The following is a 16,241-nucleotide window of genomic DNA, read 5'->3' as shown; positions in this document are numbered from 1 at the left end:
ACAGTAAATATTTTAGGCTTTACAGATAATATGATCTGTCACCAAAATTTAACTCCATTGCTACAGACTGAAAACAGTCACAGATCCTCCTAAGTAAATAAATTAACATGGATGTGTTACCATAAAACATTTACAAAACTAGAATGAAGCTGGTTTAAGCCTACCCAGCATAGGTTACATACTTCTGTTCTACAGAAACTGATTTCTAAGAATGAAAATGAAGAATTAGAATTACATTTAATAAAAATTAACTTCCAACCATTCCATTTAGAGACTGCTTTGATTCCTTTCCAGGAACCCACCTTGGAAAACGATTGCTGAACTGGCATGCATCACAGTAATGATCTTCTACATTTTTTGCACCCCACTTCAGCTCATCATCATTGGGCAATAATTTCTCTCTAGACCTAGTTTCTCCACCACATTTGCTGCATAAGACGTTATTTACCCAGTGAAAAAATTCCTCTTTAAACCAGTGTAGAAGCTCCAGCAAAAGGAAATCCTCATCACTGATATTAGAACCTGAGGAAGAGGGAACCAAGTGAGACTTAAAGCCAACCAAATCTAAAATTATCTACACATATTGTTTTCTCAAAGTAGGAGACTTAAAGCTAATCAAATCTAAAATTATCTACACATACTTTGTTCTCAAAGTAGGAAGTGACATACTAAAACATGAGACACAAAAGGTTTCCCAAATAAGGGTCAAGAAAGAACCATTAGTAGATTGTGAATTAGGTTGAAAAAATAACCCATGTATCAACTTGGGGGGGACCTAATTCCTATAAGTGGAATAGCTGTATAATTTATTTAAAATCACTTAAGAGCTTTATTTCCAGTCTACTAACTTGAAAAAATTCAAATTCTAAAATTCAAATTCTAAATTTGTACTACAATTTAAAAATGAAGTTCTTAAGAATCACAACTTGACGAAACAGAAAACAATTTTAAAACTTTTAAATGTATACAGAGAAAAAGCTGGCTGAAACACACACACACACACACACACACACACACACACACATTATTACCAAAAAAGATGGCTTTAAGTAAAATAAAAATTCCCATGCTGCTGATATAATGCAGATAGCTCTAGTTATCTGGTCCATGAGTGAAAAAAAAAAATTAAGCACTCTAGTTCTTCAGCTCCAATCTTTTCTTGATTACTTGTTGCTGGAGTTTCACACTCATTTCTTCCTGTGGAGGATGACTAGAAGATTGGATGGACGGTAAACTAACATTTAGTTAGGCTCAACTGGCTTAGCCACAATTGGCTTGGTCATCTTGTGGTTTAGCATTTGTTGGGTACTGGGTAGATAACAAGTTGCAGCAAAACAATTGCTGAGATAATCTGCTAAGTCTCATCTCTTTGACTTCCTTCATCATCTTTAGTGTCACCTTCTCCAGGCTGTCTTTGGCAAGGAGAGCCACAAAGAATTGTGAACTATAGCCTTATACATACACTGTCTTACTGGTCCATCCTGTTCTGTACCCTTGCTGTCAGCACCTCCTTCACTTCTCCATGCACAAGAGGATTGAATTTGTCTGCAGTAGGACAAGAAGCTGTTGGACTTGGCTTTAATGATACAGCATATTCTAGAGTTGATGTTAGGCAGTTATAATTTAACAGTACATCTTTATGTATGCTTACACTTCTCAACTGAATGAAGTCAGGTATGCTGAAGTTTTGAAATTTTTTAAGTTTAAAAAAATGTATTCCTGTATATTTATGCAGTATGATAAAATAATTATCTCATAAATATATGTATTTCATGTATCCATGAAACACCTTTGCTTGCTTATTTACTTATTTTGTATCAGTCCTGGGACTTGAACTCAGAGCCTGGCACTATTTCTGAGTTTGTGTGCAAGGCTAGTGCTCTACTACTTGAGCCACAGCTCCACTTTTAGCTTTTTGGTCACTAATTGGAGATAAGAGTTTCATGGACTTTCCTTCCCATGATGGCTTTGAATCATGATCCTCAGATCTCAGCCTCCTGAGTAGGTTGGATTTAGGTGTGAACCACTGATGCCTAGCTTTGCTTATTTGATGATATTTCTAAGCTACAGGGTTAATCTGTACGAGATTTTTAAAATTGTCACATATCTCTCTAAAAACTTGCTTGTAAGTGGACATATCTAGTTCAAATTCATGTTACTCAAGAGTCAGTTGTACTTCATTCTTATATTTTCATTAGATATGTTTCAAATTCTTAACCTATAGCCAAGCACTGGTAGCTTGTACATATAAATCCTTACTACTCAGTAGTCTGGATCACGGTTTCAGGACAGCCTGGGCAAGAAAGTCTTTGAGAGTGTTATACTAATTAACCACCAGAAAACTGGAAGTGGCACTGTGACTCAAAGTGGTAGAGCATTAGGGACAGCAAGCTAGGGATAGCACCCAGATCCTGAGTTCAAGCCCCATGAACTTAAAAAAAAAAAAAGTTAAGTATAACAACAAAGAATCAGGGAGACTGTAAAGGTCAGAAATATATTATGTTCCTAGATGTGGAAATAAGTATTTTCAAAAACTGCTGTCTCAAAAAATTAATCTGATTTCCAAAGTGGTTGAACAAGTTTACACTCCCACCAACAATGCACACATCCCTTCTAGCATCTGTTGATACTAGATTTCTTGATTATAGCCATTCTGACTGGGGTGAGGTAGAATCCCAACATTGTGTTGATTTGAAGACTCCACATAGAACTCCCCCACAATGACCCACCAATCCCACTTTTGGGCATTTACCCAAACAATCACAAACAAGGTGTTACCAAAGCTACCAGCACAACCATGTTTATTGCAGATTTATCATAGTGAAGATATGGAACCAACCCTGATGTCCCTCAGTAGATGAATGGCTCAAGAAAATGGAATTCTATGCCTCCATCAGAAAGAATGACATTGCCCCATTTGTTAGGAAATGGGAAGACTTGGAAAAAATTATATTAAGTGAAATAAGCCAGGCCCAAAGAAACAAAGGTTCCATGATTTCCCTTGTTTGCAGTAACTAGTACATGTCTATGACAAGTAGAGAAGGTCAAAGGTTTGTACATATGACTGTATGAGATGATGTTAAGTGAAATGTACCCCAAGACAGGCACACAAGGGTTTTTTTTTTCTTTCTTGCTGTTGTTTTTAATGTACTTATAATGCGCTATGTGATTCTTTTGTTTCTTTTGTAAGTTTGTCCCCCACAGTACAAGCCTGTTTTCACTGTATTTGATTTTGGTGTTCTCCATCTTGCATATACATTTTTGTAATTTGGGGAGGGGAAGGGGTATAGTGGAATGCTTAAATGGGGATGCAGGTTGACCTATTGTGACAATGAGATATACAGGATACAATGTTGAAAACAAACTTTATAATGTGGGGGGTTGGGGGGAGAGAGGAATTAGGGAGGATGGGAGGGAAGTGATGGTGGGGGAAAATCAAAGGAGGCAGTAACCATTCTTAATAGGAAAGGTACTCATCACCCTACTCATGTAAATGTAAACAATCTGTACAGTATCTTTACAATGAAAATACATATTAAAAAATTAATCTGAGGTGCTGGGAAGGTGACTCAGTGGTAGAGTGCTTGCCTTGCATGCATGAGGCCCTGGGTTCAATTCCTCAGCACCACATAGGCAGAAAAAGCCAGAAGTAGCCCTGTGGCTCAAGTGGTAGAGCGCTAGCTGGAGAGCTCAGGGACAGCACCCAGGCCCAGAGTTCAGGCCCCACGACTGACAAAAAAAAAGAAAAAAAAACCCAAAGAATCTAAAATTTAACATAATTCTAATTAAAATTATAAGATCATTTTAAAGAAATCTTTTTTTTTTTTGGAGTCCAGTCATGGGGCTTGAACTCTGGGCTGGGCACTGTCCCTCAGCTCTTCAGCTCAAGGCTAGAGCGCTACCACTTGCGCCACAGTGCCAATTCCAGCTTTTTTTCTTTTTGCTTATGTGGTGCTGAGGAATTGAACCCAGGGCCTCATGCATGCAAAGCAAGTGCTCTACCACTGAGCCACCTTCCCAGCCCTTTAAAGAAATCATTTAAAGAAATACCTCCAGAATTCACATAGAGAAATTAATGAAATAGTCACTGTACCTTTGAATAAAAACCATGAAGACCAAAAGTGCTTGTTTTCTCCTCACTGACCAGATAACTAGAGCTATTTATACAGCTGTCTGAATTTTATCTAAAGATCACTTTCTTTTGGGAATGGCATGAGTGTCTTAATAAAAAGCCTGGTTTTTCTTAATACAATTTTAAATAGTTTTAAAGGGAAAGCTGCTTTGTGCATATTGAAAAACATGATCAAATTCATTAAAATATTTTGGTATAGAAAAATGTGATGTCAGGAAAATGAACCGTTAGATGTGTATTTTAATGTTTTTTTCTTTCATGCATGTGTTTCTAACGCATTTATAAGATTATCTCTTTGTTGCTTTCTTTGTATGTCCCTCCCCCACAGTATAACCCCTGCTTTCACTATATTTGATGTCAGTATAACTTGTGGAGGAGATGGGGAAAAACCAGTTGTTTAAGGATACAGGTGGACCTGTTGCAACAATGAGAAGTACAAGTTGTCATGTCCAAAACGAGCTTTACAACGTCGGTGGGGGGGGGGGAGGGGGGGGAAGGAGAAGGATTGGGATTGGGGGGGAGGGGGGAGGCTGGGAAGGGATGTGAAGGGTAAACAAAGGAGGAGGCTGCAATGCTTGGTAAGAAATGTACGCATTATCCTGCCCATGTAATTGTAACTCCTCTGTACAGTATGTTCACAAATAAAATTAAAAAAAAAAGAAAAGAAAAATATATAGATCAATGAAACAAAAAGAGACAATCCTGAAAGACAATCTAAATTAGTATACAGTACTTAATAAAATGAACAAAAAAAAACTTGAAACAAAGGTAGCCATTTCAAAGTTGTTCTACAGGGGTGAACTAAACTACCTAATAAGACACAAGTACTACCTAGGTCTGATATATCTACTGTACTTTATTTTAAAAAGTCTGTAGACTCCTACAAAAGTAGAAAAATTATTTATGACTTTCTTAAAAACAACACACAAACAATAAAGTTAATAAAAATTCTTAGCAAATAAAAGGTACCTAGAATACATAGAACTTCTAGAAATCGGAATATTAACCCAGTAGAAAAATCAATAAAGCCCATCAACAACTTTAATAATTTCACTAAGTAGAAACACTTCTTTTATAAATGGACCTATAGGATAATGTCAAGTCCTACTATGATATAAAAGTGTCACATCACCTTTACATTGTGTATCTGTCCCAAAGTAGTCCTTATCTGTTGAGTACCTTCACTATAATGGCATTTACATCAGAAGAATGTTACACAATCAGTATCCATCCACACAAAACTATAAAAATAATATGCATATACCATAAATCTCAATTGAGACCTAAAAATATTTCCAAGATGTATTGTAAATGAAAACTAAATACATATGAAATTATAGATTATATGTAAAATGGTACAGGCACCAATGGAAAAAGTATAGCAATTCCTCAAAAAAATAAGAAATAGAATTAGCAAGATTTAGCAATTCCATAAGATTTAGCAATTCCACTTCTGGATATATAAATCTCAAATAATTAAAACCAGGGTCTCAAAGGCATACCCATAGGCCAAGGATGTGATCTTAAGAGCTCTACTACTTAGAGCCATACCCTAGTCCTTTTTGTTTTTAATTATTTTTCAGATACGGTCTTGTGTTTTTGCCCTGAGGCCTGTGTGGGACTATAATCCTCCCATCTCTGTTTCCTTCACATAGATATGAACAACTATATCCAGTTTATTTTACTGAAACAAGATCTCACTAACTTTTTACCCAGGTTACCTCTGAATTTCAGTCCTTCCAACCTTCACCTCAGGAGTATTGCAGGAGTGTATTCCTATGCCTACCTATTGCATCTATGTTCATAGTAGCATTATTCTCAATAGTTAAAACATGAAAGCAACCTAAGTGCCCATCAATAGATAATTACATAAGCAAAATATGGTTTAAATATGTAACAATTGTTATTCTGTAATCTAGTATAATGTAAAGAAACCTGAGGAAATCACATTAAAAGTAAAACTTCATTTATATTTGTAGTAAGCAAAGTCAGACACAGAAAGAATGGTGAGTGCCAGAAGTTAGTAGAGGATGGTATAGAGAGTGGTTGTTGAGTGGGTACAGAGTTTTAGAAGACAAGGAACTGTGGAAATGGATAGCGTAAGAGCTAAGGAATGCACGAAACTGTACATTTAAAATGAGTAGGATGGTAATTTTTCTGTTAGTTATATTTTATTTCAATATACCATTTTTGTAAAAAGCCAAGCATCTGATATATTATACTTCATAAAAATCATTATTTACAGTATACACAATAGAAGGCACTATTTTCGTATTTATTTACTAATGGTGCAGAGTTAGCAATAAATTATGGAAAGCTACTACCTTTATCTAACTTTCTAGCTCTGGATAGCTTTTCTTGCGATTTTCTTTTTAGTTCTTTGACTGGAATGCAAGTCAATGCTTTCTCCTGGAGAGCAGGATTTTCATAGAGAAGCACATGCTGAATGTTGGATTGTAGAACTTTTAGAATGGCTGAATCAGCAATAACCTAATAGAAAAAGGAACACCTGAAATTAGTTTTTTATTTTATGCTACAAAAATAACATGCAGTTAAAACCAAAAAGAAAACAGGGTTCCTAGATAAAGGGGAATATATGGATTTGTTGAAATATAATTATTCCCCAAACTTTCACGATATTAGTATTAGGAGAGAGCCACACTAGTGCCAAAGACAGATCTATTTTTCCCTCTGTATATATTATTGAAAATATATTTAAGCAGAGAATTATTGACCATAAACTTTAATCAAGATACTACTTTGATCAATGCATCTTACTGCCTTTTCTACTTCAAATGTTGGTAAAACAGAGAATTTCACAGGAGATATAGTTTTAAGAAACAGGAATTTCAACAGCTCCTAAGAAAGGAATGATAGATATGAATTTAGTAAGGGAAAAAAATGAAACCAATGTGCTTTCCACAGAGGGAGTTGAAAAAAATATAAGAAGGCTTCTGAAATCATCCCAAAGGCAAATGGGCAACAGAATCCACACAGCAGAAAGGGACAGTGAAGTAGGTACTAGGGTCTCTGGAGGAGTAACTGCTAATTGTTTTGGCTCCCTCTTTCCAGCAACAAGAAAGCCTGCTTTTGAACAATGATCCTGCGTGGTTAGAATCCCCAAAGAAACTATCAGCACCCAAGTCCAGAATTGGGGCCTCTCAAATATTCCACCAAGTAGCCTGTCTTGCCCTTCTTCAAGGTTGCTGGAAGCAAATGTAGTATTTCCCAAAAAGCTGACAGAGGGATCTATAAAAACACATTGCTGAGGAGATTCATTAGAATGAAAAATCAGAAAGAAGAATCTATGGCAGGAAAAGCAGTAAGATTAAAAGAATGTATCTTCAGAGATTCATAGTACAGAATGGGATTATGTCCTCAGAAACCTATTAGATTGGAAATACCTTTAATATATCTAACCTACTGACCATCACAACTAGCAACACAGTTCTCTGTGGACTATCAGTTGTTTCTTCATGATGGCAAGGCTAACTGGGAGCTGTGGCTGGTGTCAATGTCCAGTGCCACCAGAGAGTCTTATACTGCCTACCTTATGACAAGATTAAAATTAAAATTCTAAATACAACTTCTACCAGATGTATATTGAATTTCCTTTATATCAGCATAAAACTGAGACGTATTTAAGTCAAATTATCATTAAATTGTCTACTTTATGTTGGGGAACATCTGTATTGACTCAATTACAAATTGTGGAAACAAAAATTTCAATACTGAAGTAGAGAAGAAAGTATAAATAAAGTAAAATTCTTGAAATTCAGAAGGATAATGATGAGTAACATACAAATCAAACAGCCAAACTAAATGTAGAAGGGCAAAATACATTTTGATATAAAATTACACAGAAACTAATCACTCCCAAATACTATCTAAAAGAATTATTAGGAAATTTATCCCCAAATACATTTGGTTTCACCTCTAGTACCACACACATACATACCTTTAAAATAGTATAGTCTAGATAAAAAGGATAACCAAGGGCTGGGAAGATGGCTCAGTGGTAGAATGCTTGCCTTGCATGGATGAGGCCCTGGGTTCAATTCCTCAGCACCACATAAGCAGAAAAAAAGCCAGAAGTGGTGCTGTGGCTCAAATGGTAGAGCACTATCCTTGAGCTGAAGAGCTGAGGGACAACACCCAGGCCCAGAGTTCAGGCCCCATGACCGGCAAAACAAAAACAAAAAACAAACAAAAACCAGAAGTAGGACTGTAATTTAGAGAAAATAACAGGTAAAACTTAAATTGTGTACTAATACTGGAGCTTGATTTCAAGGCACTTCATTCTCACTCAGCTTTCTTAATAGCTTGCATTCTTCACTTGAGCTGTGCTTTCAGTTCAGATTTTTGCTGCTTAATTGGAGACAGGTGTCTTTTCTACTTGGGCTGGCTTTGAACCACAATCCTCCAGGTCTCAACATCTCAAGGAGCCAGAATTATGTGAGCCACTAGCATGAGACTAGGTGCTGTCCCTGAGCTCTTTGTTTAAGGGTAATGCTGTATAACTTAAGCCACAGCTCCACTTCTAGCTTTTTCTTTTGGTTAGTTAATTGGAGACAAGTGTCTTATCGATTTTCCTGACTGGGCTAGCTTCAAATTGAGATCCTTAGATCTCGGCCTCCTGAGATTACAGCTAGGATTACAGATGTGAACCATCAGCACCTGGCAGGCTAGCCCTTTTTAAAACAGGGTATTATCATATAACTCATTTTGGCCTAGTTGAAGGTCAGCCTGGCTTTGAAACTTACAAACCTCCTGCATCTAACTTCCTGAGTGCTGGGATTGAGGCCTGTATTCACATGCCCTCCACAAAACTTAAGTCTTAGCTGGTAAGAAATAAACATAATTGGAAAACAAAAATATTTTTTCATATGTAATGTGACAAGGAAGAAATCAGAAGAGGTTACTGTCTTGTAAAATGTTGTTACAAAAATATAAGACTTTCAGGCCAATCATTAGAAAAACAAAGTATAATTTCCTAGTTAGCAGAGCAATTAAAAAAAACACCTGATCAATTAAAATAAAAGGAGAAGAAAAAACAAGCAAGAGAATCAGCAATACAAAATAAGGCTCAGAAACAAATTCAGACTTATTTGCAATTACAGTAAATGTGACTCTAGATGTACCTATTAAAGAGAGTAACAGTTTGGTTTTTACCGCATATGGTATGGCAGACACTGTTATTAAGCAACTGGAAAGATTACAATAAACAATCATTTTATGGTCCATAAGAAAAAACATTAGATGATAGAACCACCACAGTGATTCATCAAACTTTTGTTTGTGTCAATGTATTAAGATACTGGAAAAATATTGGAGACCAAAACACAAAGGACATTACCCATACAAGGCAAAATAGTCTATGGGTATGTATAGACAGAACAAGGTTCATTAACTTAAATATTTACTGATTATTTATTTTCCAGATACTATAATGGTAATCTAAACAATTTATTCATAGATATGCTAAGAATTCCAAAGCAAATATGAAGGTCAAAATGAATCTTAACAGTTGGGGATCAGAATCATGAAAAAAATGACATTTGTGATAAAAAGTGAAGGAAATGAAGCTAGCAATGAGGAAAGGGAAAAGGCACTCCTCTCTGAAGGAATGATAGGAAGGATGTTAGTATATACAGGGAAAATGCTTAGTATATTTTGAAGGATCAGAAAAATCAGGGTATTCATCACATAGAGAACTCGAAGAAATGGAAAGGTAGAAGCTAAGGGTAAAACTGGGTTGATAAACAGCTAGATCTGGTAGAAAAAAATGAGTGGATATAAAAAAAGTCTTAGGAAGTGCAATCTATAACTCTGGATGATGAGTGACTGGCCTATGGAGTTGAAAACAATTAGGAATGATCCACAGTTTTTGTAATGAGCAACTAAGGTTACCACTTGAACCACTTACTGTGGAAAATGGTCCAGAAAATAAATCAACTGAACTAATAAACAAACCAGAAAATGGCCATTACAACAGAGACTGCAATCTGTATTAAGAACAGCCATATGATATTGTTAATAAGGAAAATAAGTTGCAAGAGACTAGCTGAACTTGTCTGAAAGTAAGGCAAACCAGGAGAACTGTGCAAAACAGGATGGGGCAAAGCAATTAAGTTGTAATAATAGTTATAATTTATGATTATTGGTGGCTCCCTCACAGACTGAAGAAACAACACCGAGAAACAATACCATGAAGTAGAGGGATTAACAATGGCATGTTCACTCCTGCCATTTATAGTAGTCATGTTACAAAGTTTAATAGTTTAGATGTGACTGATTAAGTGGATTTATACATTATGATGCAGTTTATAAACTAGATGAATCCTCCACAAAGAACTACGTGCACTGAGGCCAATAATGGTAATGTAAGCAATAAACAAGGAGAAAAATGGCAGAACTGGCACACGTTTTAGTACTGTAAAATAAAACCTCCAAAATGCTGAGATCTGAAAGTCTCCAACTTCAAAATTACCAAGATATACATTGATACCTACAATTTCAGTATAACAATAAATGACAGCATCTCAATACACTTTCTTTTTTAAAATAAGTTTTTTATTGTGAAAATACTGTACAGAGAGGTCACAATCACATAAGCAAGGTAATGAGTGCCATTTCTTATCAAGCATTGTTGCCTCCTCCTTTGATTTTCCCCTACCATCCCTTCCCTCCCACCTCCACAATCAATACATTTTCGATAGCAAGTATTATTTCCTGTTCAATTTCTCCTTACATTATCTTATAATGTACATAATATATTACCACAACTGAACATTGTCTCATGAAAATATATTTAGAGTATGTGCTCAACAATTTTTATTAATTATAAGTGTAGAGACCAATTAGAAAAACATGTGAGAAATAATGACACAATGATACGTATCAAGAAGAGGGATGTTTCTAAAACAGGAGAGTTTATAGGAATAGCTCTTAAAAATTAATCTGCTGGTTATCAAGTTCAACCCTTTTCCATCCGATTTGGCCAGTCTGGGATCATGTTCAAAATTCAGTCGGTGGCACAAGTGAAACAACCATAAATAAAGACCAGCCTAAGTTATACATGTCACTGAGATGACCGCCCAGTAAGAAAGGAGATAAGAGACAGGGTGCTGTGCTCGTGTGAGTCCACGGTGCACAAAGAAGCAGGCAGATAAGAATCGAAGGGGATCAAGCCTTTTTTTAAGTGCATATTTCTCAGTTAGCACAGGAGATAAATGAATTCCACAGTTGAAAGAAGAAATGTGATGTAGATTTGAAGAAATGTAGGGAGTTTAAAATGGAGAATATATTCCTTTAGAAGAACTGATAGGTAAACAAAAAAATTTGAAAAATTCTTATATAAGTGAGAAGCTTAAGATGGTTATCTTTTTCTTAAACAGATTTGTATTTACTGAATTAGTAAGAACTTATCTAGAATACTTTTATTTTCAGTTTAATCCTTTACAATCCAGAAATTATCTTATTCATTACCGTTTTAATGGCATTCAAATGATCTTGAACAATGAAGTTTGTTTTCTTGCCTTATTTCTTCACATATTCGCTGGCACAACTCTGAAAAAAACTAAGTCAAAAAATAGAAGGCTGCTGATTGCAAGGCAATTACAGCAGCTGGGTGACCATGTACTAAAGCTACACAAGGCAGCAGTTAATTGCCTGACAGAGGAAAAGTTATTTGGGGGTACAAATTGGAAGTTTAAAATGTGAAATCTGTTTTAGATCAAAAAGACTTTTTCTTCACTAATCATACTTCCAATTATTTCTGTTGTGTGATATTTAAGACTCTTTAAGGAAAAAAAAAATCAATCAAATCATGATATAATTGGTGGAAGCTGGATTAGCAATAGTAAAGGCTCCCAAAGCTACTAAACCTCTATTAATACTTCTCTGGCTTGTCGATATAAAGCACACTTCTAAGCATGAAGATGCTATTTAGTACTAAATTTAAAATAGTAATTTAATTAACTTGGCATTTAATAAATTTACTTCCTCAAAAAACTATAAACTATTTGTTGCAAAAAACTTATGAGACACCACTGATATAAACAATATAAAATCACCCATAATCTCACCAACAGAAAGTATGATTAAAATGTTTTGTGTATAGCTTTTTTCAAAAGCTAAACTGTTTTTTAAATTTTTATTAATAATTTTTTTAATTGTGAAAATATGGTACAGAGGGATTACAATTACATGAGCAAGGAAATGAGTACATTTCTTATCAAGCATTGTTACTTCCTCCTTTGTTTCCCCTTACAATCCCATACCCCCCCAAGCTAAAATGTTTTGTGTATAACTTTAAAAAGTTTTGGAAAACACAAGAGGTACTGAGATTTGAATTCAGGACTTATGCTTATTAGGCAGGTGCTCTACCAGATCGCTCATTTTTTGCATTAGTTATTTTTCAGATAGGGTCTCTTGTTTTTGCTTGGGGCCAACCTCAGGACCTTGATACCAATGCTTCTACCAATGCTTCCCAAATAGATGTAATTACAGGTGTGGTACCATGCCAAGATTATTTGTTGACATGGGGTCTTGTTAAACTTTCTGCCTAGCCTGTGCTTCAATGCTATTCTGATCTCCCAAGTAGCTGGGATTTTAGGAATATACAACTCTGCCTAAAACATTGAAATGTTACACATAGTAGACACAATTTATGCTGTTTAATTTAGCAATTCTCATTTTACCACTTTTGTATACTCATTTTCCCTATTTATATGTTCTTAATGTCAAAACAGACCACATCTTTTTCTTTTCTTCTTTTTTTTTTTTTGCAGGTCCTGGGGCTTGAATTCTGGGCCTGTGCCCCGTCCCTGAGCTTCATTTTGCTCAATACCAGTTGAACCGTGTGCCACTTCTGGCTTTTACAGAGTAGCTGATTGGAAATGAGTGTCTCATGACTTTTCTGCCGGAGGCTTTGAACTGTGATCCTCAGATCTCAGCTTCCTCAGTAGCTAGGATTACAGGCGTGAACCAGGAGTGCCTGGCTCAGACCATATTTTTTGTTTTTATGTTTTGAGGCAGGATCTTGCTATGTGGTCTATGCTGATTTTCTAAGTTGCTCAGCTTGGCCTTGAACTTTCAATCATAGTGCCTCAGACTCCCAAGAGCTAGGATTATAGGAATAGATCACCATACCTGGCTTTGCATCTATTCTGATATAAGGGTAAATAAAGTATTAAGATATTATTGTAAGGGTAGTAGATTCATAAGAAACTGAACATTTAAATCTGATAATCAAATAGATTTTTTTAATCTTATAAAGATTATACATAGATCCAAACTAAGAAGATGCTTCATTTTTTGACTTACAAGATAAAAATGAGCTTAAAAGCTAACTAACTCAGGGAATTATGGGTCAGAGGTTGAGTGTTTGCCTAGCAATTGAGGTCCTGATTTCAATTCCTAGAACCTTAAAAAAAAAAAAGGAAAAACTACCTCATTTTTTTATGAACTCAATCATTTGAATGCAACAATCATAAGTTGTAATTTCTTGAGACATACTATTAATATATACAATAGGCAATATCTAGAATGACTGAGTTCATGAAATGTTCTTTAAAAATTCTATATATAATAGTATATGAAATAAAGTCATACATTTAAATAGCTGTGCAAAAACAGCCAGTACCTATTTTAAGCAAATCATACTTTGGAATCATGTTTTCAACCTAGAAAAAATTTCACAAAACCAGAAACACAATGTTAATATTCTGAGGAAACGTATCACTGACAATTGTCCTTGCAATTTCAAATCTGTTTTAGAAAGGTAAAGGGTACAAAGAATATGAGGAGTTATCAGGAAATAATGTTTACCAGAAATATTGAACAGGGGCTGGGAAGGTGGCTCAGTAGTAGAGCGCTTGCCTTGCATGCATGAGGCCCTGGGTTTGATTCCTCAGCACCACATACGCAAAAAGAAAAAAGCCGGAAGTGGCGCTGTGGCTCAAGTGGTAGAGTGCTAGCCTTGAGCTGAAGAGCTGAGGGACAGCGCCCAGGCCAGAGTTCAGGTCCCATGACCGGACGCCCCCCCCCAAAAAAAAAAAGAAATATTGAACAGCATGTAAGGCCAACAAATTTAAAATTTTGAAGTGTGTTTTAGAAAATGCAAATTAAAAATCAAGATAGAATACCATTTGGCCACTAAAATGAAAATTATAACAAAACAGCTGGTGAAAATATTGAACAAGTAGAACACTCATATATTGCTAATAAAGTGTTAATCATACTAGGACATGATAAATTATGCAGAACTCTAAGCATTCACGCACAGTGATACCAAAGGAAGATACTCACAGAGGAGGAACACAAAGGGACAATCTGTGCCTCTAATCATATAGAATGAACTCCAGAAAATAGAAACAATAGGGTTTTTGTTGTTGTTGTTTCTGTTTTTTCTGGCGGTCGTGGGTGAGGCTAGAATTTGGCTTGGGCGCCGTCCCTCAGCTCTTCAGCTCAAGGTTAGAACTCTACCACTTGAGCCACAGCACCATCAATTCTGGTTTTCTAATGGTTCATTGGCAATAAGAGTCTCACAGACTTTCCTGCCTGGGCTAGCTTTGAACCATGATCCTAAGAGCTCAGACTCCTGAGTAGCTAGGATTACAGGGGTGAGTCACCGATGCCCAGCTTGTTTTGTTTTTTTAAAGAGTGTAAAGTGGTGCAGCAAATTTGAAAAACATCTTAACAATTTGTTAGACTATTAAGCATAAACCTAACCACACTTTCAGTGATTCCAGTTCTAGAAATCTGCCCAAAAGAAACAAAGATGTCTTCACAAAGATATGTTTGCGAAGTCAGGCCCAGTGGCTCATATCTGTAATCTGTGGATATCTAAAGTTCAAGGACAGCCCAGGCAAAACATTATCAAGACCCCCATATCTCAAGTAATAAGTTAGGTGTAGTCGTCTATGTCTGCCATTCCAGCTACCCAGGAGGTGCAAATAGGAGAACAGTGTTGCAAGCAGGCCCAGCCAAAAATGTAAAACCCTATAGGAAAAATAACTCAAGTAAAAGATAACCAGAGTCTCCCTAGTAGAGAGTGTGATAGAGGGGGTGGAGTTGATAGAGTATAAACATGCTCAGAGGCTGTAACAATGAAATCATCCCCTACATAACTAATATAAAATTAAAAACACACATAAAAAAACTTAAAGCCACTGGGGAAATGGTTTTTAAAGTGGTACAGTATCAGTCTACCACGAATGGGGCCCTGAATTCAAACTCCAGTATCACTAAAACCAAACAAAAACCAGAGATGTATGGTTTTTTATCTTTATTCGGTGTTGGTCATTGGGCTTGAACTCAGGGGCTGAGTGCTGTCCCTGAGCTCTTTTTGCTCAAGCCTAGCACTCTACCACTTTGAGCTACAGCTACAGTGGATAAGTGGAGATGAGTCTCATGGATGTTGCTGCCTGGGCTGGCTTTGGACCTTGATCCTGAGGTATCAGCCTCCTGAGTAGCTAGGATTACAGGTACCTGGCTAGACATATATGTGAATATTCACAGCATCATTATTCATAGCTACCAGGGCAAAACCCTCCAATTGTCACCAACTGATGGTCAGATAAGATGTGGTATATCCTTACCACGAACACTACATAGCAGTAAAAACAAAAACAAAAAACTTATATATCCCAAGATATAAATGAACATTACACAAGGAAAAGCAACCAGAAGCTAATGACTACATATTACATTATTCCATTTATATAAACTGTCTGAAAAAGCAGCAAGAAAACCCTTACCAACAACCAAAACCTCCATTCTAGTACTTTCTATCTTAAAGGAAAACCTTAGTGGCAAACTTCACTGTCACTATTACAGTGACATAATTCAAAATTTAGGTGTTTTGGTTGCAACCAAAGACTTGAAATAGTTACAACGTTTGCCAAATTTTGTCTAGTTTATACTATTTTTAATCTCTCTTTTGCTCTCTGACTTTGGTCTATTATTAATTCTCAATTAGTTTGCCAATTCAAAATGGGCAAGGCAGGAGAAAAATAACTGTCAAGTTATAGAAGATAGGAATTATTGGTGATTAGAAACTTACATAACAGAAAGTACTTTTAAAAAATAGTGTGGTGGGGCCGGG

General features: G+C 36.0%; 1 protein-coding gene across 3 annotated transcripts in view; it reads right to left on the bottom strand.

The window, feature by feature from the left end:
• The window catches only part of Ngly1 (N-glycanase 1), a 48,636-nt gene that overhangs the window by 22,218 nt on the left and 10,177 nt on the right, over positions 1–16,241 (bottom strand). For all 3 annotated transcript variants that reach the window (XM_013010514.1, XM_013010512.1, XM_013010513.1), the window contains exons 4-5: positions 6,457–6,622; positions 303–522 (exon numbers count right to left, since the gene is read on the bottom strand). In XM_013010514.1, the coding sequence (XP_012865968.1) occupies positions 303–522; positions 6,457–6,622 (386 nt within the window). The remainder of the gene's footprint in view (positions 1–302; positions 523–6,456; positions 6,623–16,241) is intronic.

Source organism: Dipodomys ordii, unplaced genomic scaffold (assembly GCF_000151885.1).
Source record: "Dipodomys ordii isolate 6190 unplaced genomic scaffold, Dord_2.0 Scaffold12, whole genome shotgun sequence".
NCBI classification, from domain to species: Eukaryota; Metazoa; Chordata; class Mammalia; order Rodentia; family Heteromyidae; genus Dipodomys; species Dipodomys ordii.
The sequence above is the reverse complement of the archived record's forward strand: the minus strand, read 5'-3'. Positions and strand labels throughout refer to the sequence as shown.